General features: G+C 38.6%; 1 protein-coding gene across 1 annotated transcript in view; it reads left to right on the top strand.

The window, feature by feature from the left end:
• The window catches only part of KCNH1 (potassium voltage-gated channel subfamily H member 1), a 491,105-nt gene extending 470,031 nt beyond the window's left edge, over positions 1 to 21,074 (top strand). Inside the window, exon 11 of the mRNA XM_031937311.1 lies at positions 14,428 to 21,074. Within this exon, the coding sequence (XP_031793171.1) occupies positions 14,428 to 15,285 (858 nt within the window). The 3' untranslated portion in view covers positions 15,286 to 21,074. The remainder of the gene's footprint in view (positions 1 to 14,427) is intronic.
• The last annotated feature ends 3,074 nt before the right edge of the window (positions 21,075 to 24,148 follow it).

The following is a 24,148-nucleotide window of genomic DNA, read 5'->3' as shown; positions in this document are numbered from 1 at the left end:
ATTTCCCTCTGAAGTACCAATTGTTTAATAAGGAGGCAAAGGATTCTGATACCCAAAATATCATGTACTCACATATTCCAACCTTTAGCCTATCTGTAACAATCCAATCCTGGATTCCTCAGCAAGTCATTAAGGTATCTTAACTCATCACCCTATTATCTAATGCCCATGGTAAGTCACTCCTTGCACAAACAAATAGCTCAGAAACCAGATATGTGGGAAGGAAGAACCAATGGGAAGAAACTGATGCTCTCAGTTTCATCTGGGGGTTCTTTCTTCCTCACTTGGGACCACATCCTTATTTCTCAAATTAATCACAGCCTGGATTTGAGAGTGGCAGTGGGATAAAATCTGGCACACGGGATTTGTAGTCAGAGGTCCCGGATTCAAATTTCAAATATGACATTAATTAGCTAAGTGACCATGCTTGGGCAAAGCATTTAACTTTCCAGAGTTTTAATTTCCTTAGCTGTAAACTGGGTGGATAGATCTCTAAAATCCCTTCTTGCTTTTAGTTTGATGATATTTAAGGAAATATAAATACACACACACACACACACACACACACACACACACACACACACACACTCTTCCTCCAAGGAAAGTGGCCAAAACAGGGGTTTAAAGGGTAAGGGTTTTCAGAGGCCAGCTGGAAAGTGTTATCATTTCCATTCATCTGTGGTTTGTTTTTCATACTTTAATGTTTCTTAAGAGACCCAGTTTGTTAATCTTGATGTGTTATGCTCTGTCATAAAACCGGGCCTGAGTTACCGAGGCAGAGGCTGGCGAGGTCAGGAAGCAGTATCGGATGCAACGTCATACAGAGCCTGCCAAGGCCTGCGTGACACATTTCAATGGGGCCAGCAGCCTGTCTAACGTCACTGTGTGGGAGAGTTTGCCTGGAGTGAAGGCTGAGCGATTGGCCTTTCAAGCACAGGACAAAGGAGAGACCAACTGATAATCTTACTGCAGGGCTGTCCATGGAGTGTAGAATGTAGGGGTCTCTGTAGTACCTGGCAGGGGTCCAGCTTTCAGAGAAACATGGATGGTAGCAAATATCTCGCACACAAATCATTTTAATACTCAAAATTCAGTTCATACACTCACAGAGTGGGAAAGGGACCTTAGTAGCCATTTAGTTGGATACCTGAAGGAAAAAATCAAATAAAAACAAATAAACAAACAAAACCCTTTTGTTCCACACCCTTCAGCGGGGACTTGAAGGGCTTTCCAGGACAGAACTCATTGCTTTCTAAGGCAGACCACTTTTGGATGGCTCATATTATTGACGTTATTTCTAAGCATGGGATATATTATAGCTCTCCTTCAACTCAAAGGTTGGATTGATTCAAATTATTGTCTTTTTCTCTTGCCGGACTTCAAAGCCACTTAGAAATGTGACGTATTCTTGTAGACAGGCAAATTTGAAAAAAAGCCTTTGTCCTGCTTTTAGGTCCTAAGATAGTACCTGGTGCAGCAGTAGAAAGGGCATCAAAACTTGCTCTCTCTAACTTGTAAGAGCTTCATTGCATTAGATGCTGTTAGGACCTTTCACAGATTTCTTCAGAATTTTTGGTAGGAACTTTCAATTCAGCAGCGCCAGGCACTTAGGGTTACAAGGACAAAAAAATGGCATAGTCCCTATCCACAAGAACTTGAATTCTATAGGGAAAATACAACATATCAGAGAGTTCATTTTCAGTTATCTGGGGGAGGTTTATAAATTACTCACTGTAGTCTCCTCCCACGCCCAAGAATCACAGATTGTCCAGGGGATATCTGCATAAAAATGGAATCAACAATAAAAGTGACAGCAACAACTACTACACGAAATGTTTAGGTTTATAAAACATTTTCTACATGATGACCTTGTGAGGTAGGAAGTGCAAGAATGATTGTACTTCATTTTACAGATGAGAAAACTGAGGCACAGAGAGATTATAATTTATTCAAGACCACAATGGATAGTTCAGTGGATAGAGTCCTGGACCTGGAATCAGGGAGACTCATCTTCCTGGGTTCAAATATGACTTTAGACACTTACTAGCTAGATGACCCGGGATGAGTCAATTAGGCCCTTTTGCCTCAGTTTCCTCATTTATAAAATGATCTAGAGAAGGAAATGGCAAACTTCTCCAGAATCTTTGCCAAGAAAACCCTCAATAGGTTCACTAATGGTTGGATATGACTGAAAAATGACTGTACAACAACAGAGCTATACTTACATAGCAGAAGCAGGATTTGGATTCATTTCTGACTCCAAATCCAGGGATCCCTGGACTCTTGTTGTCCTACAACTACACTGTCAAGGCTAGAATTAACCAGTCTTCACAAAGATTGATATCGTCTATAACTGTCTATCAGATTTGGTAAGGTGCTAAAGCTTCTGAGTCTATGCTTTTAGAGAAGGTATCAACCAATATTGGTAAAAGGAGTTTTTTTTTTTAATCTGGGTGTCCTCAATATCAATGACATCATACGTCCACTCACTATCACCTATCCTTAATTAATTTAATGCATAGAGTATCAGGACTTATTCAGTCCCTCCTTGTAAGTGTCCATTCAGGTTTTTATCTGATCTTTGGCTTATATGATCATACTTAGCATACATTTCATTTTTCCTGGTTCTGGGGTGTTGTTGTGGGGGTTTTGTATGTATTTTGCATTACTTCTTAAAGCTCTTTCTCTAATTTGTCCATCATTGCATTTAGTACCCCACTATATTAATATACTGGCAAAAATTTTTCATTTTCCCCATTTGTAAATTAAAGGGTTGGACCAGACGGCCTTTGAGATCTCTTTCTGCTATGTCTAAGAGTCTAGAATCTTAGGACTTTTCACCAGTTGTATCCTTCAGGAGGTTGTCTGCTTAATGTGTCTTCATAAATCCTGATGGCATTTCTCCTGTTGTCCAACTTGTGGTTGCTCCATTTTAGCAATACTTTAGGCTAACATACCTCAAGAGAGCTTCTGTTCCTGCTCTGTTTGAAACTTCATTCCTAAGTGTCTTAGAAGCAAGACTAGGGGGTATAAGCAGGCCTATGTACCTTGAAGCTTGAGCATTCAGAAAACCTCCTGCCAGTATCCCCAGTACTGTTTGGTTCTATTGATGTAATGGGGCCATGATGACCAGTTGGTCAATAAGCAACATTATCATGAAGACCATTTATCCTTTGGGGGGGGGTGTCTCTTGGGGTTAAAGCCTTTAGGAATATTTAGATAGGAATAGATCACAGAATCCATGTCATCTAGCCTTCTCTCTTCTACAGACAGACATTTGAGGATCAAAGAGATCAAGCAATTTCTCCATCCCACAAGTAGAGTGTGACAGAGCTTTCAAATCTAGTTCCTCTATCACTAAATCCAGTGATCTTCCTATTGTACCACATTAGTGTGATAGATGTAGAGACAGCCCAACCTTGCTGTACCCCTGGATGAGCAATAGTGGATATAAGGCAATGGACTTAGAATCAAGAAGACTTGAATTCAAATCACTAGGTATGTGACCCTGAAAAAGTAACAAAATTTCTGATCCTGGACCGTCTACTCTCATATTTATTTACTTATGCTTTCAGTACATATAATAGATCAAAAAGCAAAATTTATTTTAAAGTGGATACAACCTTATTGTATCTATCTGTAAAATGAGAATAATAATAGCAGCTACCTCAAAGGATTGATGTGAGGATCAAATTATTCACACAGACACACACATTACACATATGTATGTATGTCTATAAAGTGCTTTACAAACACAAAAGCTCTGTTTAAATATTTGTTATCATTGCTCATCTGGAAAATAAAAAGCAGAATAAGTAACAGGTAAGGAGCTAGATTTAAAGTTATTTGGGTAAAGTCATTCCTGAGGAAAGAAGTGTTAACATCCTCAGTACATTGCTGTGTACACTTATAAATGATGTGCTTGGCAGGGGGACTCAGCAGAGAAGGGCTGGGTAACTGGAACTCATCCTTGGATTTGCACTTATCAATTCAGCAGAGAACAAAGGTGGGCATGGAATTGGGGACTGAAATTGATTTTTAAAAGATCTCCCACATTAGGCATTTGGAAAACACCAAATAGCCAGCCCACAGATCCTCTTGTTCTGTTTGTAGCTTTCAGTATGCATTTCCTCTCTTTCCAGTAAGGTCTAAGCACTAGGGTTTTTTTGTTGATGTTATTTCCCTCAATAGAAAAAGTCGAAGTGCAGATTGCCTCCTCCTGTGATATTCTGTGCTTGTGCTTCTCATCCAAACCTCGTGCCCCAGCTGATTGATTTTCTTCCAGAACACATGGCCTTCAATGTAATGATAACTTTCCCCAGTAAAGGGCTTAATGCTACTCAAAAAACAAAAACAACTAAAGAAATAAATGTGAGAGTGAGAGTGAACATTGAGATATAAAACTTCTCTTCCTTTTCTATTTTAGGCTTCAGGGAGGTAGTTGTAAGGTCTTCTCCCCAGTTATGAGTGTCCTGCTACAAAAGTTTGCAATTAAACTGAACGGAGAAATTGTGAATTGTGAAAGAATAGGAGGAAGCAATAAAAAGTTTACTTATATATCAAGTAACTGTATATATGTATAAATATGTGTGTTAGCATATGTGGTGATGTATATGTGTATGTGTGTATATGTCTATGTGTATATATTTATATATCTGTGTGTGTGTTTGTAAAGTATGTGTGTATGTATAAAAGTAAGAATCTGCTGTATTGTGGAAACTATACTGAGGGCTAGGGATGCAATGAAAGGCATAAGACAGTCCTTGCCCTTGAAGAGCTCGCAATTTGATGGGTACAGAACATGTAAAAAGAAGCTGAAAGGAGGGAAAGATGGAATACCCAGAAAAGCTATGATGAAGTACTATAGCCAGGTGAGAAAGGATTTGAGGAGGTGAAAGTTTCAGAATTGCTTTCATCTTTCAAGAGGATGAGATTCTGGAGATTATTAAGTCCAAAAAAGCAACCAAAAAGAAAATAATGAGGTAAAAATTCCCTGAGTGCCCTCAACTTGTTAAAAATCTCAGAGAAACTTCCCAATGCCCACACTCTCCAACCAGAAGAATGGCCCATTAATTTCCAAGTTGATTTCTTCTTCCAGGATGATGAGTTTCTGGAAATCATAAAGTCTAGTAAAGTAGCTGAGTGGGAAATGATGAGATGAATTTCCTGGGGAAAGGCCCAAGATGTCCCTAAGTAAGAGTAAGGAACACGCTCCAAAGCAGAGTGGACAAATTTCTAAGATGCTGAGTCTTTCTACTCTGTTCTTTATTAGAAAAATATACAATTAAATTCAATTCAACAACTAAAAAATGCTTACTCTATGTCAAAATTTTAGGTACTGAGGACACCCTTTGGTAGTGAATCTTCTGAAATGTGCCACAGGTTCAAAGCAATCTTTGATTTAGCATCCACTCAAAATCACATCTGACAAGCCCCTACCAATGTTTCTTTTACCGGACAAACTAGAAGACTCACTATTTCAAAGTAAGCAATATTTGAGCAATATAACAAAATAAATTATGAGGAACATTTAACCTCCTATAAAGCTATAAAAATAACTAAAGGGAACATCTTCAGTATCCACAGAGGAGAGAAAACCATCTCTAACAACCAGGAGCTATGAATTAACCTCTTGACAGATAAGCTTTTGAAGCTTAAGCCTCTTTTACCTTGGACCTATATGTTTTACAGGGTTGGGCTGATGTTTTGTTCCAGCTATTCTGAGCATGGTCCCTGAGTAAGTGTTATTATTCAGTTGTTTTTCAGTTGTATCCAACTCTTTGTGACCCCATTTGAGTTTCTTAGCAAAGATACTGGAGTGGTTTGCTAATTCCTCTGCAGCTCATTTTCTAGATGAGGAAACTGAGGCAAACAAGAGTGAAGTAACCCAGAGTCACACAACTAGGAAGTGTCTGAGACTAGATTTGAATTCAGGAAAATGAATCTTCCCGACTCCTGATGCAACATTCCATCCACTGCAGGATCTAGCTGTTTACCAAACAACCCTTTATCAAAAGTTAATGGAATCTGTTTAACTAAATAATAACACTGATAATCATGACAGCACAGGTATACTAGAGAGCTATGATGTGCTCCACTTCAAGCTTTAGAGATAGCTAGAACTTGAGTTCTAAGTGAATCTAGTACCCCTGCTCTGGGGAACCAATTATTTAGAGTTAATGGGAATAGGGATACACACCTGTACTTCAATCCTACATTCCTTCATAGTGTAAGCCTTCAAACTTCTTGCTTTTCTTCTGAATATTTTGGAGAGGCAAGGACTATATCTTCATTAGACAGAAGGATGTCTAAGGGCAGGGACTGTCTCCTTCATCAGAAGAGCAGCTCTCTGAAATCAAGGATTATGTCTCTTTCATTGGACTGGGTTTCATGAAGACAAGGACTGTCTCTCCTATCAAATTGAGAAGGAAAAAGGAAAGGGAAGGGAATAAGCAATTAAATAGTATCTACTATGTCCCAAACACTGTGCTAAGTACTTCTTACCAATATTATCTCATTTGATCTCTTAAGGTGGAAATTGGTTCTCCTATATCTCCCCACTGAACACAGTATAAGGGCTTTGCAGGCAACAGGCATATAATGCAGTGGGTGTCCTGACTCACTGATATGATAGATTCAGTTGTTGTTGTGGGCCTGATGTTCTTAAAAAAAGGTGATTTCACATTTAATCCAGATAGAGGAGTCAGATTTTCTTCCTGACTCACCTATGATGCAAGAAGGATTGCTTTTGAAACTAAGTTGAAGACTCAGAAAGTCCCTGCAGCTTGAAGGGCATATGGTAGTCCCCTCCCTGCTTCCCAGGCCCCAGTCTGGGGAATTTGTCTCCTTCCTTCTCATAATGAGTCATACCCTGTTTAGCATTCTACTCAGGTCTCTGATGCACCTTGGCTCAGGGTGTCAAGAGGATAAAATCTATATAGCCCTTTCTGGTCTGGGCAAAGCTGTGGCTGTTGCAGCATATTTTTAAAGCCATTCCTCCCATTGCTAAGAAGCAATCCCTCTAGAAACGATCCAGAGGGATAGAAACTCTGACATAGAGCTAAGAAATAAATATGAATTTTGCATTTTGGGACTACAAAGCTTCACCTTACATTAACTTTTGAATGGGAGACTAAAGGATCTCTAGATTCTTTAAATCTGCAGACAGAATCTTACAGAAATCACAATAAACTGTTGTTGATACAGGTATACTTCACCTTAAAGGCTAAATACTAGCCCTATGGTTTTGTTAATATCTGGAACTCACAAGGGATGGCTTTCCTCTTCTGTCAATACAGGTTGAATCCTCTGCAACTTATAGTCTTAGGGATTTGCTTAGAATACTGAGAGATTTTAACTCCTCCAAGGTTACACAGCTATTTTCTATCAAATCTCTGATGCACCTTGGCTCAGGGTGTCAAGAGGGATAAAATCTATAGCTCCTTCTGCTCTGGCAAAGCTGTGGCTGTTGCAGTATATTTTTAAAGCAATTCCTTCCATTTCTAGGAAACAATCCCTCTAGAAATGATCCAAAGGGATAGAAATTCTGACCTAGAGCTAGGAATTAAATATGAATTTTGCAATTTGAGACTATAAAGCTTCACTTTACACTAATTTTTGAATGGGAGACTAAAGGGTCTCTGGATTCTTTAAATCTGCAGACAGAATTTTACACAAATCACTATTATTGTTGATACAGGTATACTTCACATTTAGGGCTAAAGACTAGCGCTATGGTTTTGTTACTATCTGGAACAAATGAGACAGTATTTGCAACAATTCTTTGTAAGGTATCAAGGCTATGCTGAGGAAAGAAATTTGATTTGAAATCTAAACTGGCCCCTTGTGTTGATGTCCAAGGGACATTTGACGGAGGAGCCGGTTTGCCCTAGTCAGATTCCATGCTCTTGGCAGGCATCAGGGCCTTAAGGGTGCCACCTTTCTGAGGGGCATTCTGACCCTGGTGGCTATTTGCCCCTGGGCCATCTCAGTACAGATGGAACCAAGAAGGCTGGCAGCTTGCAGCAAGGACCCTGCTTATGACTTACATTGGAGCTCTTGCTTGTTCAACTTTGAATAGATGTGAATAAAATACATGGCCATCTGCCACACACACACACACACACACACACACACACACACGATATGACTTCATTTTATAAAGCGTAAGTTAACAGGGACTAAACAGCAGCTGCACTCTTCTCCTCTCCCTTCGCCTCCCAATCAGTTCTGGTTAGAGCAAACACCATGGAGCTCTTGGCCTGGCCCCTGGCCAGTTCAGAGGAAATGTGGTTCAGTGCTGAAAGGCTGGGATGACGCAGCAAACCCGGGTGGTCCAGAGCCCTCCCCTGTGACAGTGGCAAAGTTTCAGGATGCTGCATCATCCCAAAGCTCCAAGTCCTTTGAGCTAAGAACTACATGCAAGCCCTGAACTCCATGGAATTTTATGCTCTTATCAGAAAGACCAGGGAAAAGGGTGGGGGAAAGGTAGGCTGTTGCTATTTACCAGGAATTACTCCAGCTTAGTAGCCACCCTCTGGGGACTCAATCTTTCAGGGAGTAGCTCACAGAGAATGTTACATGAATAATAATGCCTAATAAAAACTATTTATATAGCACAAAACTTTTATAAACATCCCATTTAACAAAATTGCTCTAAGAGGTAGGTGCTTATCATGTAATTATTTCCATTCTATAACTGAGGAAAACTAAGGCTCATACAGATTATTCTTGGGTTAACACAATAATTATTTAAAGGAGAATTAAAACTCAGATCTTCCAAGTCTATTGCTTTATTATGCCACATTGCCTCTTTTAAAATTTCCAAGTTAATTAAAAGTCTTCAAAGGATCAATTAGCAAAGAGAAGGAGTAAAGTTGGCAAGAATCTCTAATGACTACTAAGCATGGAGATCAGACCTGTGATTTCATTGACATAGAGTGAGCCTTCTGGTAATTCAAATGGACACTTTCTCAGGGTAGCTAAGTGGTGCAGTAGATAGAGCATCAGCCCTGAAGTCAGGAGGACCCGAGTTCAAACTGACTTCAGACACTTAACACTTCCTAGCTGTGCAACCCTGGGCAAGTTACTTAACCCCAATTGCCTCAGGAAAAAAAAATGGCACTTTCTCTATAAGAGATTTAATTATATAGTTTCCTAGAGCCCTATGAGACTGAATGATTTACCCAGCAACATCTACCCATTAGAAGTGGGACTTCTTGCCTTGAAAGTGGGCTCTCCTTCCATTATTCCATGATGGTGTCTCTTAACACTACGGGCTGCATATTTTTGTACTCAAAAGAGGGGTTAACTGTGTTGATTCCACTGACTGGTCAGTCCTCATTACTACAGGCTGGTGAATCTTCATGTTACCCAACCTGCTGGGGCAGGGCTGGGCACCCATGGACATTTTATATTCACTAGACCAGTCTGCAGTCTGAATCAGTGAATGCAACATTGGATAGAATATTTAAAAAAACAATAAATTTTATTGATGTCTTTTGTTCTTCACATCTTAAGTCCTTTCTAGATTTACTCTACCCCAAATGAATCCTCTATGGTAACAAAGAAAAACAATTAAGTAAAACTAACTGATGCTAGGACCATTTTTGATAGTTTGCCAAGCAGTCTCCGTCTTACACATCTTTACCTAAAGGAGAGAGTTGTGTTTTATTATCAGTTCTCTAAGACTAAGATTGGCCATTCTAATTACTTGACATCTAGCTTTCTTTTGGAGTTCTATTCATCCTTATTATCATCACTTCTTGAGTATGGTCTGAGCACCTTTGGGACTCCTGGAGACTCTTTCTGGAAGTTTTCAACTAATATATATATATATATATATATATATATATATATATATATAATATACATATAATATAATTATTATATATTATTATTGCTATCTTATTAATTAATTATACAATTGACTGTTAATTATGTAATTAATTGTGGATATATATGGTGTTCTGTATAATATAGTCAAAACTATTTTTATAATAATCCTAAGACTTTATATGCCCTATTAAAATTCTCCTCACTTTTCCAACTACATATCTGAGACCAGATTTTCTTTATATACTTTACCAAAACAATATATCACAACACATTGAATGCAGAAGCAAAGATGAGTATCTATCTATCTTCTATTAAGACAGACATTGAAGAGATTTACAAAAATATGTAAAACAATGCCACTCTTCTCACTATTTTTAATTTTATGAAATATATTTTCATAAAAATATTTATTTTAACAAGTAATTTATTTTTATTTTAGATAAATTAATTAAATTTCAATTTTAGTAGATTAAATGAGTAATTTCTAATTTGGCAAATGTTAATAAATGTAATTCACATAAACAAAAATCCTTTCAGCTTCTCTTTTTAAAATTCTTTTTTCAATATCTTCTGTTTCTTACATGAGTATAGATATTTCCAAGTATCTCTCTATATATATACCTCCCAAGAAGACATTCCATTTAATAAATATTTTTAAGAGAGGGAAAAAGAAATCAGCACAACTGATTAATATATTGGAAAAATCCCCCCAAAAATGTGTAATGTTTTTAACACTTGTGGATCTCCCATCTCCACATAGGGTGGGTTGAGAGTATCCTCTCATATTTTTTCATTCAAGTGATCATTATATTTGTTCTATTTACTTTTGATTTTTTTAGTGTGTAGCTCTCATAAATTTTTAACAGCATAAAAAGATCCTCAGGCCATAAAGGCTGAGATGCTCGCTGAGTTACATTTAAGTCCCTCTGCAGTGTTTTTCTTACCCAGCTGACTTCATTCTGCCAAAGTTCATTCATATTTTCCATACATTCACAATTTCCTATTTATTAATATTGCTATTTGTTAAGCAGTATCCCTAAACCTATATTGTTTCTAGGTTTTTTGTTAACCCTGCATTGCTACTAATTGTCACTAATAGGGTCTTTCTATGTTTGACTTTTTGGGGGCATATGCTTGGCTAGATAGGGTATTTAAACCAGGAACATATCCTGGATTTGAATTCTAGATTCTTTCTCTTACTAATTGTATGAACTTAAGTAAATCATAATTTCTTTAATCCATGATTTTCTCAGATATAAAATGTAGATGATATCCAAACTATGTACATTAGAGGTTTTTGTGAGGAAAATTTTTTTGTAAACTTTAAAATTAAATATGAATCATTATTACTCTCCATAACATTTATGCTGTCCAAAAGTGGAATGGACTGCCTTAAAAAGTAATGAACCCATTTATTATTTTATATTTTGAATCCTTTCTTTCATTCTTCTGTGCACATGGCAATTTGTTTTCTTTTCCTATTTTCTATTTAAGTTTAAAAGAAATAAAATAAAAGTAAGTAATGCACCCACAATACTGTAAATATTCAACTAAGGAGATAATGACCCTTTGTCAGAGATGTTATACCAGGAAGTCTTTTATTAGGCTCCTGAATTCAGTTCTAATTGGATACTTTCACAGAATGGCACACCTCAGAAGTCATCTAGACCAGCTCACATCTAAACAAGAATCTCTTGTTTAACATAGCTCACCACTTGAAATATTAGGAAGCTTAAATGAACCTTTCCAATTAGGCCCCAGAAGAAAAAGAAAATTAGGAGCAGCAGGTAGAAATTCACTCACTATTCCTTGTTTTTCTTCTGGATTTAAGGAGAACATCCTGAATCTTGCTTCACATGAAATATTTAGAGGTAGCTATTGCGCTTCACTTCTTCCCCTTCCAAGTCATCTCTTTTCTTGATTAAATAAACCGAGATCCCTAGAGTTAGCTAAATGGTGCAATGGACAGAGTGCTGGACTTGGATCAAAGAAGACCAGAGTTTGAATCCTGCCTAGAAATGTGATGCTAGAAAAGTCATGTTATTGACAGCCTCAATTAACCCTACTGTAAAATGGAGATAATAATCGTATCTACTCCATAGGATAGCTGTGAACTCAAATGAGATAACATATGTAAAGTATTTAGCAGATCTTAAAGGATTATCTAAATGCTACTTTATTATTATTGACATTCAATTGATGTTTAAGTGTCAGGCTTTTAAATTTCTAGTATTTTTCTGCCTGCCATATAAAAGTTGAACAGTTTAAGATAGTGTCAGAGATGATGATTATAGCTAATATTTATTTAGTGCTTTAAGATTTGCAAAACACTTTATAAATACCATCTTATTTTCTTTTTATAACAACCTCAAAGGCAAGAACTATTATAATATTCATTTTATAGATGAAGAATTTAATTGTGAGAGAGGTTAAATGATGTACCCGAGATCATAAGTAAATGTCCAAGGCTACAAGTGATTGCAAGTCTTCTTGATTCCAAATCCATCTCTGTCTCCAATGCATAACTGTCAGAAATTTCACAAGGCTAAATCTAATTGCCAAAAGTATGGTGAAGAAATTAGTGCTATGAATTTAGAAGATGACAAGATCACAGACAAGAGCAAGCTGGGAAATTTTCATGAAAGAAGCAGAATGGGAACCAATTGTCAAAGATGACTAAGATTTGGATTGGTGGAAAAAAGGAGAGAAGGCATTTCTAGGAGGATTTATAAGGTTCTATCTAACTCTAGAACTTTAGGGTTCAGGTTCCTACAAATAGATGGTGGTATTCATAAACCCCAAACATTCATTGTATATCTTCTTTGAGACATTGAAGAACTGATTGGTAGGTGTTTGTTACAGATTGGAAATTCCTAGATATTAGGAAGCAGATGGGAAGATTGGATATTGTTTGCTGCAGCATCACACACTTTTGGAAAACTAGAAAAAGCCATACAAATGTAAGGGATCATGTAGAGTTTTATATTAACCACCTTTCCTGTAGCACAACTGGTCTGGATTATTGCTATTGTTTGCCCTTTACTCTCAAAAATGCCCTATGAGATCACCAGGGTGATGTCTTGACTAGAGCATGAATTGTATAGAGTATGCATATTGGGAAGATAAAGTTGGCTAGACTTTGCTAGAGAGAAAGTTTTCTTCTTTGCTCCTTTGACTAGAAGTAGGATAAAAGCTAGATAATTGCCAGTGCCCTGGTCATCTTCTTATAGGGAACATTACACATACAGACTTCTCTGGGGTATCCAAGCTGGTTTTAAGCAAAGAAGCTCTCCCCATTGTCAGTAATTAAGGAAATATCAGAGCATAGCAGTAAAGATGAGAGAAGGTACCCACCAGTATCAGTGAGTAAAACCTCACATGATAGCTATAATTCAAACAAAGCCAGAAGTCATTATTCTCTTGAGCCATATAGTGTTTTGAACATAAGTTAAAAAGATAAAAAATAAAAAGAACATAATTGGTGCTAAACAAATAAGTATTAATTGAATTACTTTTTATTTTTCTAAGAGAAGGCAGCATAATAACACAGCAAGATCATTAAACCAACAATCAAAACTTGGTTCTAGTTTTTGGTGTTTCACTTAGCTATTTGGTAGCCATAAATTCACTTAGCCATTCATAACCAGAAGTCACTATTCCCCTGAGCCATAAGATGTCTTGAACATTATAAGTTTTAAAATATTAAAAAATAAAACAAAAAGAACATAATTGGTGCTAAACAAATATTTATTAAATTAAATTACTTTTTTATTATTCTAAGAGAAGATAACATAGTTACACAGCAAGAACATTAAACCAACAGTCAAAAGACTTGGTTTTAGTTTTTGGTTTTTCACTTAACTATTTAGTAGCCATAAATTCACTTAGCCATATAGTATAGTAGACAGCTAGGTAGTGCAGTGGGTAAATCACCAGGTTCAGAGTCAGAAAGACTCCTCTTCCTCATTTCAAATCCAGTCTTTGTGCAAGTCACTTAATCCTGTTTGCCTCAGTTTCCTTATCTGTTAAATAAGCTGGAGAAGGAAATGGCAAACCATTCTAATACCTTTGCCAAGAAAAACCTCAAATGGAGTCACAGATAATCAGACATGATTGAAAAATGACAATTTTCAATTAGTGGAAACAATTAGTGGAAAAAACCCTGGACTTATAATCAAGAGGGTTTGAGTTCAGATTTCACTTCTAATACTAACTCTGTGGCAATTGACTACTAATTACTTAACCTCTTTAAACTTTGATTTCTTTATCTATAAAAAGAGGGATAGTAATGGCATCTATCTCACAATGTTGTTGTGAGTAAAAGTAGATAATGAATTAGAAACACTATATAACTATAAATTGATTTTTAAAAATTATTAGCCATATGATTATGGGTAGGTCTTTCTGAGTTTTCTCATCTTCAAATAGTCTAGACTTGGTAACTTTCAAATTTCCTTCTAGCTCTACCATTCTTTGGTTCTCTTAAAACATTTGGGTGGGTTGAAGGACATGACCTGTGATGTCGGGGAGGATGAGGGCTCCCATCATCATCCATCTTAAACACCTCCCATGTCATTTTACTTGTTGCAGATTGTGTTTCGAAAGATCAGCGATGTGAAGCGGGAAGAAGAAGAGCGAATGAAACGGAAGAATGAGGCGCCCCTCATCCTGCCCCCAGACCACCCTGTCCGAAGGCTTTTCCAGAGATTCCGGCAGCAGAAGGAGGCCAGACTGGCGGCAGAAAGGGGAGGCCGGGATTTGGATGAGCTGGACGTGGAGAAGGGCAACATTCTGTCAGAGCACTCCTCCGCTAACCACACCGTGGTAAAGGCCAGCATCGTCACTGTCCGCGAGAGCCCGGCCACTCCTGTCTCTTTCCAGTCAGCATCTACCTCAGGGGTGTCAGACCACGCCAAACTACATGCCCCTGTGTCTGATGGCTTGGGCCCCAAGGGGGGTGGGGGGGACTGTCCCCGACGCAAAGGCTGGGCTCGTTTCAAAGATGCCTGTGGAAAGGGGGAGGACTGGAATAAAGTCTCCAAGGCGGAGTCCATGGAGACCCTCCCAGAGAGGACAAAGACATCTGGGGAGGCTACTCTGAAGAAGACAGACTCTTGTGATAGTGGGATCACCAAAAGTGACTTGCGCCTGGACAATGTTGGCGAGACCAGAAGTCCTCAGGACCGCAGCCCGATCCTTGCAGAGGTCAAGCATTCCTTCTACCCCATCCCTGAGCAGACTCTTCAGGCCACCATGCTGGAGGTGAAGCATGAACTGAAGGAGGACATTAAAGCTCTAAACAATAAAATGGCGAACATTGAAAAACAGCTCTCTGAGATACTAAGGATATTAACTTCCAGAAGATCTTCTCAGTCCCCCCAGGAACTCTTTGAAATATCAAGGCCCCAGTCCCCAGAATCAGAGAGAGACATTTTTGGAGCAAGCTGAGGGGCCCATTTATTTAAAAATTAAAATAAAAACTTAAACATTACAACCCCTCTTCTGGAAACACATGCATACAGCTAACATTTTCTTCTCAATGTAAGATTTTCTCATTGATGGAAAATCAGTGAGGGACTGGTGGATCCGGCATGCCCCCCACTCTCTGGACAAAGAGAAATTTGTCACCATTCTGCAAGATGGCAGTTGTATTGGAGGTGGCTTAGCACAAATTTGGAAGAGGGGGTACACTGTTCAAAGAGTATTTTCCTTTTCTCTTCAGTTTGGACGTTTTTTTAAACTTCCACAATGTTTGGTAAAAAAAAAAAAATTAGAGAGAGAGGAAAAAAACCATCAGCCTTTTGAGGATTGAAAGGGGTGGCTGGAATGTGTTCACATGGAGGTGAGCTTCAGCTCCTTTGCCAAATCCCCAAAGACTCTGGAAGGTGCAAGAATCTCTAGCACCTACCTTCTGGGCTGCCTTCCTGTACACTTGTGCAGACAGTATCCAGTGTCAGAGTATATTTTCGTATCCTAACAATCATTTGTAACAAGCATGGGGAAAAGGAGGGAACAGGTAGAAGGACAGAACTCCTTTTATCCTTTCATCTATCATGATCCAAGACCAAAAGACAGATGCAGGTATTGTGTCTCCTACGAAAGGTTAGAATCATGAAGCCCTGGGGATTTACCTCAGGGTCTGAAACCCAGTGGGTTACTCGGGGATATTCAGTGACTTGGATTTTTATGTGTCTCCTCACTACTTCTGAGTCCCCAAGGCTGCTGAATGCCTGCATAGAGCCCTGATCTCTTATTCCAAAAGAGTTCAGAGCTGAGCCAATTGCTAGAGGTAGGGAGACAGAGCCTCCTTACTCAGGATCATTAACAGGCCATTTTTTCCCCTGGAAATCTCACATGGACACTGGGAACCTCTATGTGATTCCAGGTATACATTGGCTCCCATCTCCAGATGTGGTTCTACCTTTTGGACAATTATATATCTGTACAACCCAATGGGATTGGAATGCCAATGTAGCATTCTTTGGGGTATACTGGAGATGAAAAAAGTATCAGGAACCCAGGTTTGACTTTTTTAAGGATGATAAATATTTTGTGGCATGTATGTTATGTTTTTTTTTATAATTCTCAATAGAATTGACCTTTGCTTTACCTTTGTCCTTAGCCAGAAATCATTGTGGGACACTTACAAGTCCCCCAATTGCTATCTCATAAACAGAAATCCTTAGATTAACTTGTAAGAGTTGTTTAAAAATGGAATGGAGTACCACATTAAATAATGAGTTCCCCGACACTGGAGGAATTCAAGCAGAAGCTGGATGACCGCCAGTTGAAAATAGAAAGGGGGATGCCTTCTCCATGGTCCCCAAATGGATTCAGTTCAGAACTGGAGGCCATTATGAGACACACTTTGGAAAAGCCAAACTCTGTGTCTCTTTGGCTCTAAACACCAGAAACAGTATCAAAAAGCAAAGGGTAGGGTGAGGGGATTGTGTATATGTGAAAGGGTTCAAGGATTATGTTTTCATTTTTAACTGGAAAAAAAGGAATCAATATTTCAAAAACAAGAGTATAGCTGGTTCAGCTCAGTCTATGGTTCAAAAAGGGCCCCATAGCTAAGCCGATAAATTAATGTTTGGGAGCTTTCCAATGCAACTGGAGTTACTTCCCTAAATGTTGGTTTCCTCCAGCAATATTTTGGGATGAAGCATAAAGAAGAGAGAGAGAACTATCAGGTTTTTGGACCCACAGATGATTCTGGAATATACAAATCTCTGACGCAGAGTAAAGTTGGCTTGAGGTGTGCCCTACGCAAAGGCAGTAGGGACCCAAAAAGAGTCTAGATGTTGGAAATTCAGTGCTGAGAGCTTAGCATTCGAAAGTCCAGGATTATAAATGCAGCTGTGTCTTAAGCATCGTTGGCCAGCTGGCCAGACCTAGCCTATCAATGACACTTGAGAATCCCTGCTCCAAGTTTTAATGAAAAGCATCTTCTTGCATGGACTCGGTAGTGGGGATATCATTACAGAGCTGCTATCTTTTGCTTATGCTCGTTAACATCCTGACACCAGTCTTCTTTAGGACCTTGAGATAATGGCGAGCTGACGTGCTAAAGGCACACAGTGCTTTTGAAAACTCTGTCAGGTCCCATTCCTTTTATCTTTACTCTGCATCCACAGGAAGCACAAAGGGGCAATTGGGTGGCCTTAGTGTTCCAGTTGCTCCAGGCCAGCACTGTCAGGCTCTCTCCTCATTCTTCTAAGAAACTAGGTCTCAGAGTTCAAGGTTATAATCATTCCCAGGATGATGTCAACACAATGAAGAGCTTTCGTTTGAGGTTGATGCAATAAGTTGCTCTAACGGTGTTACTTAAGTCATGGGCAGAATCACATAGGATGAGGAGTAGCATTTCACTTCTGTGAGAACAAATGCCAGTTGCTTTGTAATCTGTTTAAAATGTCGGAGAAAGTTGTACCCTCCTACTTCCCATCCTCCTACCAACTTGACAAGATTTTTTTGCCTGTCTGGTGCTTAATCAGTCTATCAATAAGCATTTATTAAGCACCTCTTAAGTGCCAGAAATTATGCTCAGCACTAGGGATAAAAATAGAAAAAAATGAAACAATTCCTGTCCTCAAAGAACCTCCATTCTAATCCATCTTTCATTCAATGTACTGTGCTCCAGAGGAAAGTGAACAGAGCACACCTATGTCTACATCTCCCAGGTCACTGAAATCTCTACATGCTTTGGCCTTTTTTTTCCTATTAGAAATCATAAGGGAAAATGCTGTAAACTATGTCTCTAAAACCTCAAGTCCCATCTTTTCTTAGGCAGGGCATGTTGCATGAGGAAGGAAAATCCTATGTCTACTTCCAGGAAGTATCTGACCCTAGAGACTATACATGCTAACTGCCAGCTTCATATTTCTTTCTTCTTTCTAACAGACCCCAAGGACCAGGCCAGAAGTAGTGTTGAGCCACAGGTCTAGCAATGTGCCAGCCAATAGAGCTATCCTTCCCCTTCTTCTTAGTTCCATTCCCTGAGAGGCAGCATGATACAATAGAAAGTATACCAGCTTTGGAGTCAGAAGACTTGATTTTGAATCCTGCCTTTCTTACTGGGTGACCTTGGGCAAATTAATCCATCGCTCCAGATCTCAGTTTCCTCATCCATAAAATGAGGTGATAACTAGATGGTATCTATTTTTGACTTGGAGTCCATGGTTTATCCTTGTTCAAAGATATGTGGATATATTTCAGGAGGTCTGTAAACCTGAATAGGAAAAAAAAAGATCTTTATTCTCTAACTGAAATTTAGAATTTCATTTAATTATTTAAAATAGTATTCTGAGAATACTTCACCCATAGACTGCTAAAGGGGTCCAGGACAGAAAAAAAAGGATTAAGCACTTCTGTTCCAATATCTCTTTAAGCTCTAAATTTATGATCATGTGATCTTATTTCATGGCATGGACAAATCTGTCTATTAACACACAACTCAGAGTCAACACAGAATTGATCTTTATTGGCACAAGTACCAGTTCTTGACCTTGTGGGATGATCCTCTTTTGGGAATTATCCTTTTGGAATAACCATATTCTTATAGGTCTAGTATGTTCATAACCTAGAAACCCCCAGAGAACTGTGAAAGAATTTACAGATGTGCTCTCTTTCACCCATAATCTCCCTTCCTAAATGTGGCTCCCAAATCTCTCCAATAGTAAAGGCTCACAAGGCCTGGAGTTCATAAAAAGTCAATGACCTGACTTATCAGCTACACCCATGCTGGCCAAGGTGAATGTGTGACCCACTGGAAATCAGCTGTTGAGAGATTAGAAAAACAACAGACAGACAACTAAAAGATTTCCCCCAGGCATCCAAGATCTAGAAGTGGCCAAAACTTCGGAGATCATCCAGTTGTCAAATCCTCACTTTTTGTATCAAATCCAGGATGTCTTCCACACTTCCACAGCACCATGCCCCACACGATTGGAGAAACTTCTGGTTTGTTGAGTTTAGTCTTGGGGAAGACAAGGAAAAAAATGATTGAGAGAAGCTAGAGGAGCCAGCTCCTCCATCTAGTTCTCAATATCTCAGAATCTGGATATTGAAATTGTACTTTATGAGTAGGAGTCAAGTAATATCCTGAAGACTTCTAAGCAGGATATCGTCCATCTTGGATTAACATGGCTTATGGTCTGTGTTGTTTTGTGAGTGATCCCTTACTTTTGAATCTAAGTATGTGCTTTTATCTTTCATTTGCCTCCAGTGGTGATTTAAAAAGAATTTCATCAACTTTGTTCCCTTAAAAAAGTTGAAAAATGTATTTCCCCCTTTCTTTTTTAAACAGTTTTTGTTTGGGGTATTTTTTTCTTCATACGTCTGCTTAGTTTCAGTCTTCCTTCTGCTCCAATTAGTCTTCTGCCAATTCACTCTGGGTGAACAAGCTTTGTCCAAGTGCGTTAAATAACAATGACCTGACTTATCAGCTACATACATGCCGGCCAAGGTGAATGTGTGATCCACTGGAAATCAACTATTGAGAGATTAGAAAAACAAAACAAAAACAGACTAAAAGATTTTCCTCCAGGCATCCAAGAGTTGACATACTATTTGTTGAAAGGCTTTTTGCTACAATGAAACACAGACCTACAGTGAGGCCTTCCTGGCAGATGTAAAGGCCCCAATAGTCCTAGGGGATGCAAGTGGGGAAATCTTTTAGGAATCTTCACTCCTTTAGTCCTTTGCTGTATATATCAAACATATTTTAACTTCTTTAAGCGTTGGATTTAGGTCCTTTTCCATGGAGCAAAATGTTTGGCAAGATGTCAGTAGCAGAATTTGAACTCACATCATTTGATTCCACAATCAATGATCTTTTCCCTATTCTCTGGGACATCCAGAAATGACATCTCTATTTCCTATGGAGAGATATCCACATGAAAGAGTGTATTGGGAAGTTTCCAAAATCCCATTCTGGAATAAAATTTTAAGTGCCCTAGAGAATCTTCTAAAAGTCTCTTTGATTTTTGGGGTTTGGTGCCCATTAAACTGAAATTAGAGGTAGGCAACAATATTTAAACATCTGTGATCAATACAAGACTATAAAGCTTCCCAACATATAAGCATATCAAACTGTTGGAAAGATTTTCTCTTATTTTCATCTCTTCTATGACCCCCTCTTCTTCTTTCTACTATTTTTCTGTTTCTCTCTTTCCCTGGCATATCTATCTGATGGGCAAACATGAAGCTTTTTTTCTTGTTATTATTATATTATCCCAAATATGATTTGGGGGCAGAGGCTGAAGTGAGGCATTTTTAAGAGGAAAATGAATTTTTCATCTTTGGGTCAAAGAGAAAGGAGCTATCCAAATTATTGAATTTTTTTGTCTCAGTCATGAGAGAAAAAAAATACATAGTCAAGTCCATGTTCCAGTTCTCCCCTTTAATGCTAGGAGCCCAGACAGAAAGCAATGGTAAATTATATTTAGCTTTTGGCAATTAAGATATTTAGCTTTAAGACCTTTGAATTAAATTTTAACTTTGATGGAACTACCAATTTCCTTTTCTCTATTACTTGGTACTACCCAAAGAGGAGATCGCATTGTTGATTTCTGGGAGAACAAAGTATGTCCTCTCTAATAAGGAATTAGTTCTATCATTCCACTTATTACCTTCTAGTTCACTTCAATAAAGATGACCATTATTGACCTTTCCCTCTCCTTCTCTCTTCCTCCCTCTCTCCCTCTTCCTCTCTTTCTCTCCCCCTCCTACCTTCCTCCCCCTCCCTCCCTCTCCTTTCCTCTCCCTTCTTCCCTGTTCATCTCCTTCCCTCCCTTCCTACTCCCTCCCTCCCTCTCTCTCTCTCTCTCTCTCTCTCTCTCTCTCTCTCTCTCTCATTCTGAGTTACTCTTCTTAAGTCAATGAACACCATCAGAGACTCCAGCAATCATCTTATTATAGATGTTAATGTTGGGAAGTTTCCTTGCCTTTTTTAATACAAAAATGATCATAGAATCTATAGATCTAGGGCTAGAAGGGACCTTGGAGGTAGTCTTATCAAACCAATTTTATTTTATAGCTGAGGAAACTGAGACCCAGTGAGTCCATGTGATTTATTCAAGGATGTATAAATAGTGTCAGAGGCAGAATTGAAACATAGATGCTACAGTAGAAGGAATTGTGAATTGGGAGGGGTTTCAGAGACCATCTAGTTCTAATTTCTTATTGTATACTTGAAGAAACTGAAATATAAGGATTCTATGATTCACATAAGATGATAAAGGCAAGAATTTTGGGAAGAAGAGATTTGAACCCAGAACCCCTGACTCCAAGGTCAAGTATTTTTTCTACTGTGCCACACTGCCTCACTTAGGGAAAGAAGGTCTAGGTTAGGGTAGAGTTTATGGCAGCCATAAAACAACCAACACCAATAGGCATCAGACACTAGATGAGACTCTGATCCTATGGAGCCCACATGAGCTCTCTAGAACTTTCCCAGAGTCCAATTTGTTTCAAGCGGAACTGGTATGGTGTGAGTCTCTTGGACATGTTACTCCAGTCACATCCTTGGGAATGGATTTGCTGGGTTTCTACTCCTCTCACAAATCTTTTTTCTTAGAAGAGGTGATTGCTTTTTTCCCCCTCAGTGACCTCTGAGTCATCAAATGCATCTAATTATCTAATGAGGTCAGAATCTTGTCTCTCATTGAACTGCCTACATTAAGAAAGATGCCAATTCCTCATGAATGTATTATCTAATTATTCCGACCCTTGGTCAATATTTATACACCTGTCAAAACACGTCCATGTTCGCCATTTCTCTGATGCTGCATGGACCCTTTGACGTAGGTGCAGCTCCGTCTTCTGGGGCTTCTCCACATAACACACTTTTTTTTATTCCTTCCTCCGCATAGTTCCCAGTCCCCTTTCCTCCCCCTCTGCATTTGTCACTTTGTTCAAATGAGCATGAATAAAAAGTCGTGCAAACGAGCAGATACTATTTTTATGGTCAGCCAAGGATGCTGCCAAGAGCTCTCCTGTATTGTATATCTCCAGTTTGGGAATGTTCAGAGGAAAATGCAGGCACCTCCATGAAGAATATTCCCTTCTCAGACATTTTTAAACAAGCACAAATAAGATTTGTAAAGAAGTTTAATTTTATTTATTATAGTAATAAACTATTTTATACATGATATTTGTTTTGTGCATTTTCTTCAACCCATTTGAGGCCCTGTGCTCACTACCTGGATCATGAAATGATGTGGGGAGGGCTCCATCCATTCCTTCTCCAATGGCTGATACACAGAGGGTTGGGGGGAAAATAGCGAGTACATAGCATGTCAGTAGAAATTCTTACTCACAGCAGCATAGATTGGGAACTTAGGGATCATTGAATAGAAGCTCTCCCCATTTTGCAGATGAGGAAATTGAGGCACAGAGAGATTGAGCAGATTTCTCAAGTGTTATAAAGCTAGTAAGTGTTTTGAAGTGGAATTTGAGCACCTACTTTTCCAGTCCTCAAGCCCAGTGCTCTCTCCATTATAAAGCCAAATCCCTTCATTTTATAAAACCAGTCAAAATGGGTCCCTGGGTCACAGAGAGAGGCAGATTTGTCACTGGAATCAAAACCTCCTGATTCCTAATTGAAGGATGTAGAGCGGAAAGGGGCCATCTTAGAGACCAGCTGGGTCAACCTTCTAATCTTATAGATGAGAATGAGACCCAGAAAGGGGAAAGGGCTTTCTCCAAGTTTATACACTCTCAGGGTCAGGATCCAAATCTATCCCATCTGACTCCAGATCCAGCAATCTTCTAGTACTCTTTGCTGCCTCTCTACTGGTTATTATTAAAATGGAATTTAGATATGCTATTTGGGGTAAAAATGGGAAATTCCACTGGCAATTAGTCTGCAAGAGGATTCTGGATTTTTGAACTTATCAGTGTGAATAATTCTTCCACAAATATAGACTGCAACCACTCCACATGTTCTCATGCTGTCTCATTCATGCGTTCCCATAAATCTCCCCATAAAAATCCATGATGAATCATAAAATCTGGATGGACCAAGCACTTTTATCAATCAACAAACATTTTTGCTAGAGAAAACCCAGGTGTCTTTCAAGGCACGGCAATTATAGTTTTCATCAACTGGACTTTTACTCTATTTTAATATTATGTTTCTCCATCTCTCTTCTCTTTTGCTTCTCTTTCTCCTTCTTTCCTCCCCTCTCTTTAAGTAGATATAATGTGGATATGTGACTCTCAGCATGCTTTTTTATATCATGTGCAGCAAAATCAGCACTTTTAAATCCACTAACCCACTTTTGATTTTATTTTTGATACTCTCACTATTGCCAAATGCTTGTCCTGGAAGATGAGAACAAATATGATTTTGGAAAATAGCCCACAGTAATTTCAAATCAATTCCTAGCGAATAAAATGAGTTATCAACTAATATTGTTTTGGATAAAATCAAAACAAAACAAAATATGTGACTATAAGATAAAAAGATCATCTATCGTGGCCTCCCTGTTCCTGCCATAACTTAGTTCTCAAAGGGAATATTTTAAAATGACAGTATCATTTGAATGTGTGTATACTATAAGCATACAAAAGGAAGGAAATATGGCTTAGTGGCTAAAGTTTTGGAGCCAGAAGGATCACACTCAGGCCCTGCTTTTGACACTAACTAGCTGTCTGATCCCAGGCAAGGCCTTTCAACTATCCCTCAGGTGATTCCTAGGATCAATCTGCTAAATTATGAAAGGGTGAAGAGAGTCTTTCTCTGGGCTGGCAATAACAAGCCCTTTTCCTAACATTTGAAAGGGGCAGAATAAAAATTTGTTTATTA

The sequence above is a fragment of the Sarcophilus harrisii genome, chromosome 4 (genome assembly GCF_902635505.1).
Source record: "Sarcophilus harrisii chromosome 4, mSarHar1.11, whole genome shotgun sequence".
NCBI classification, from domain to species: domain Eukaryota; kingdom Metazoa; phylum Chordata; class Mammalia; order Dasyuromorphia; family Dasyuridae; genus Sarcophilus; species Sarcophilus harrisii.
Note: the sequence above shows the minus strand (reverse complement) of the source record. Positions and strands in the feature narration are given on the sequence as shown.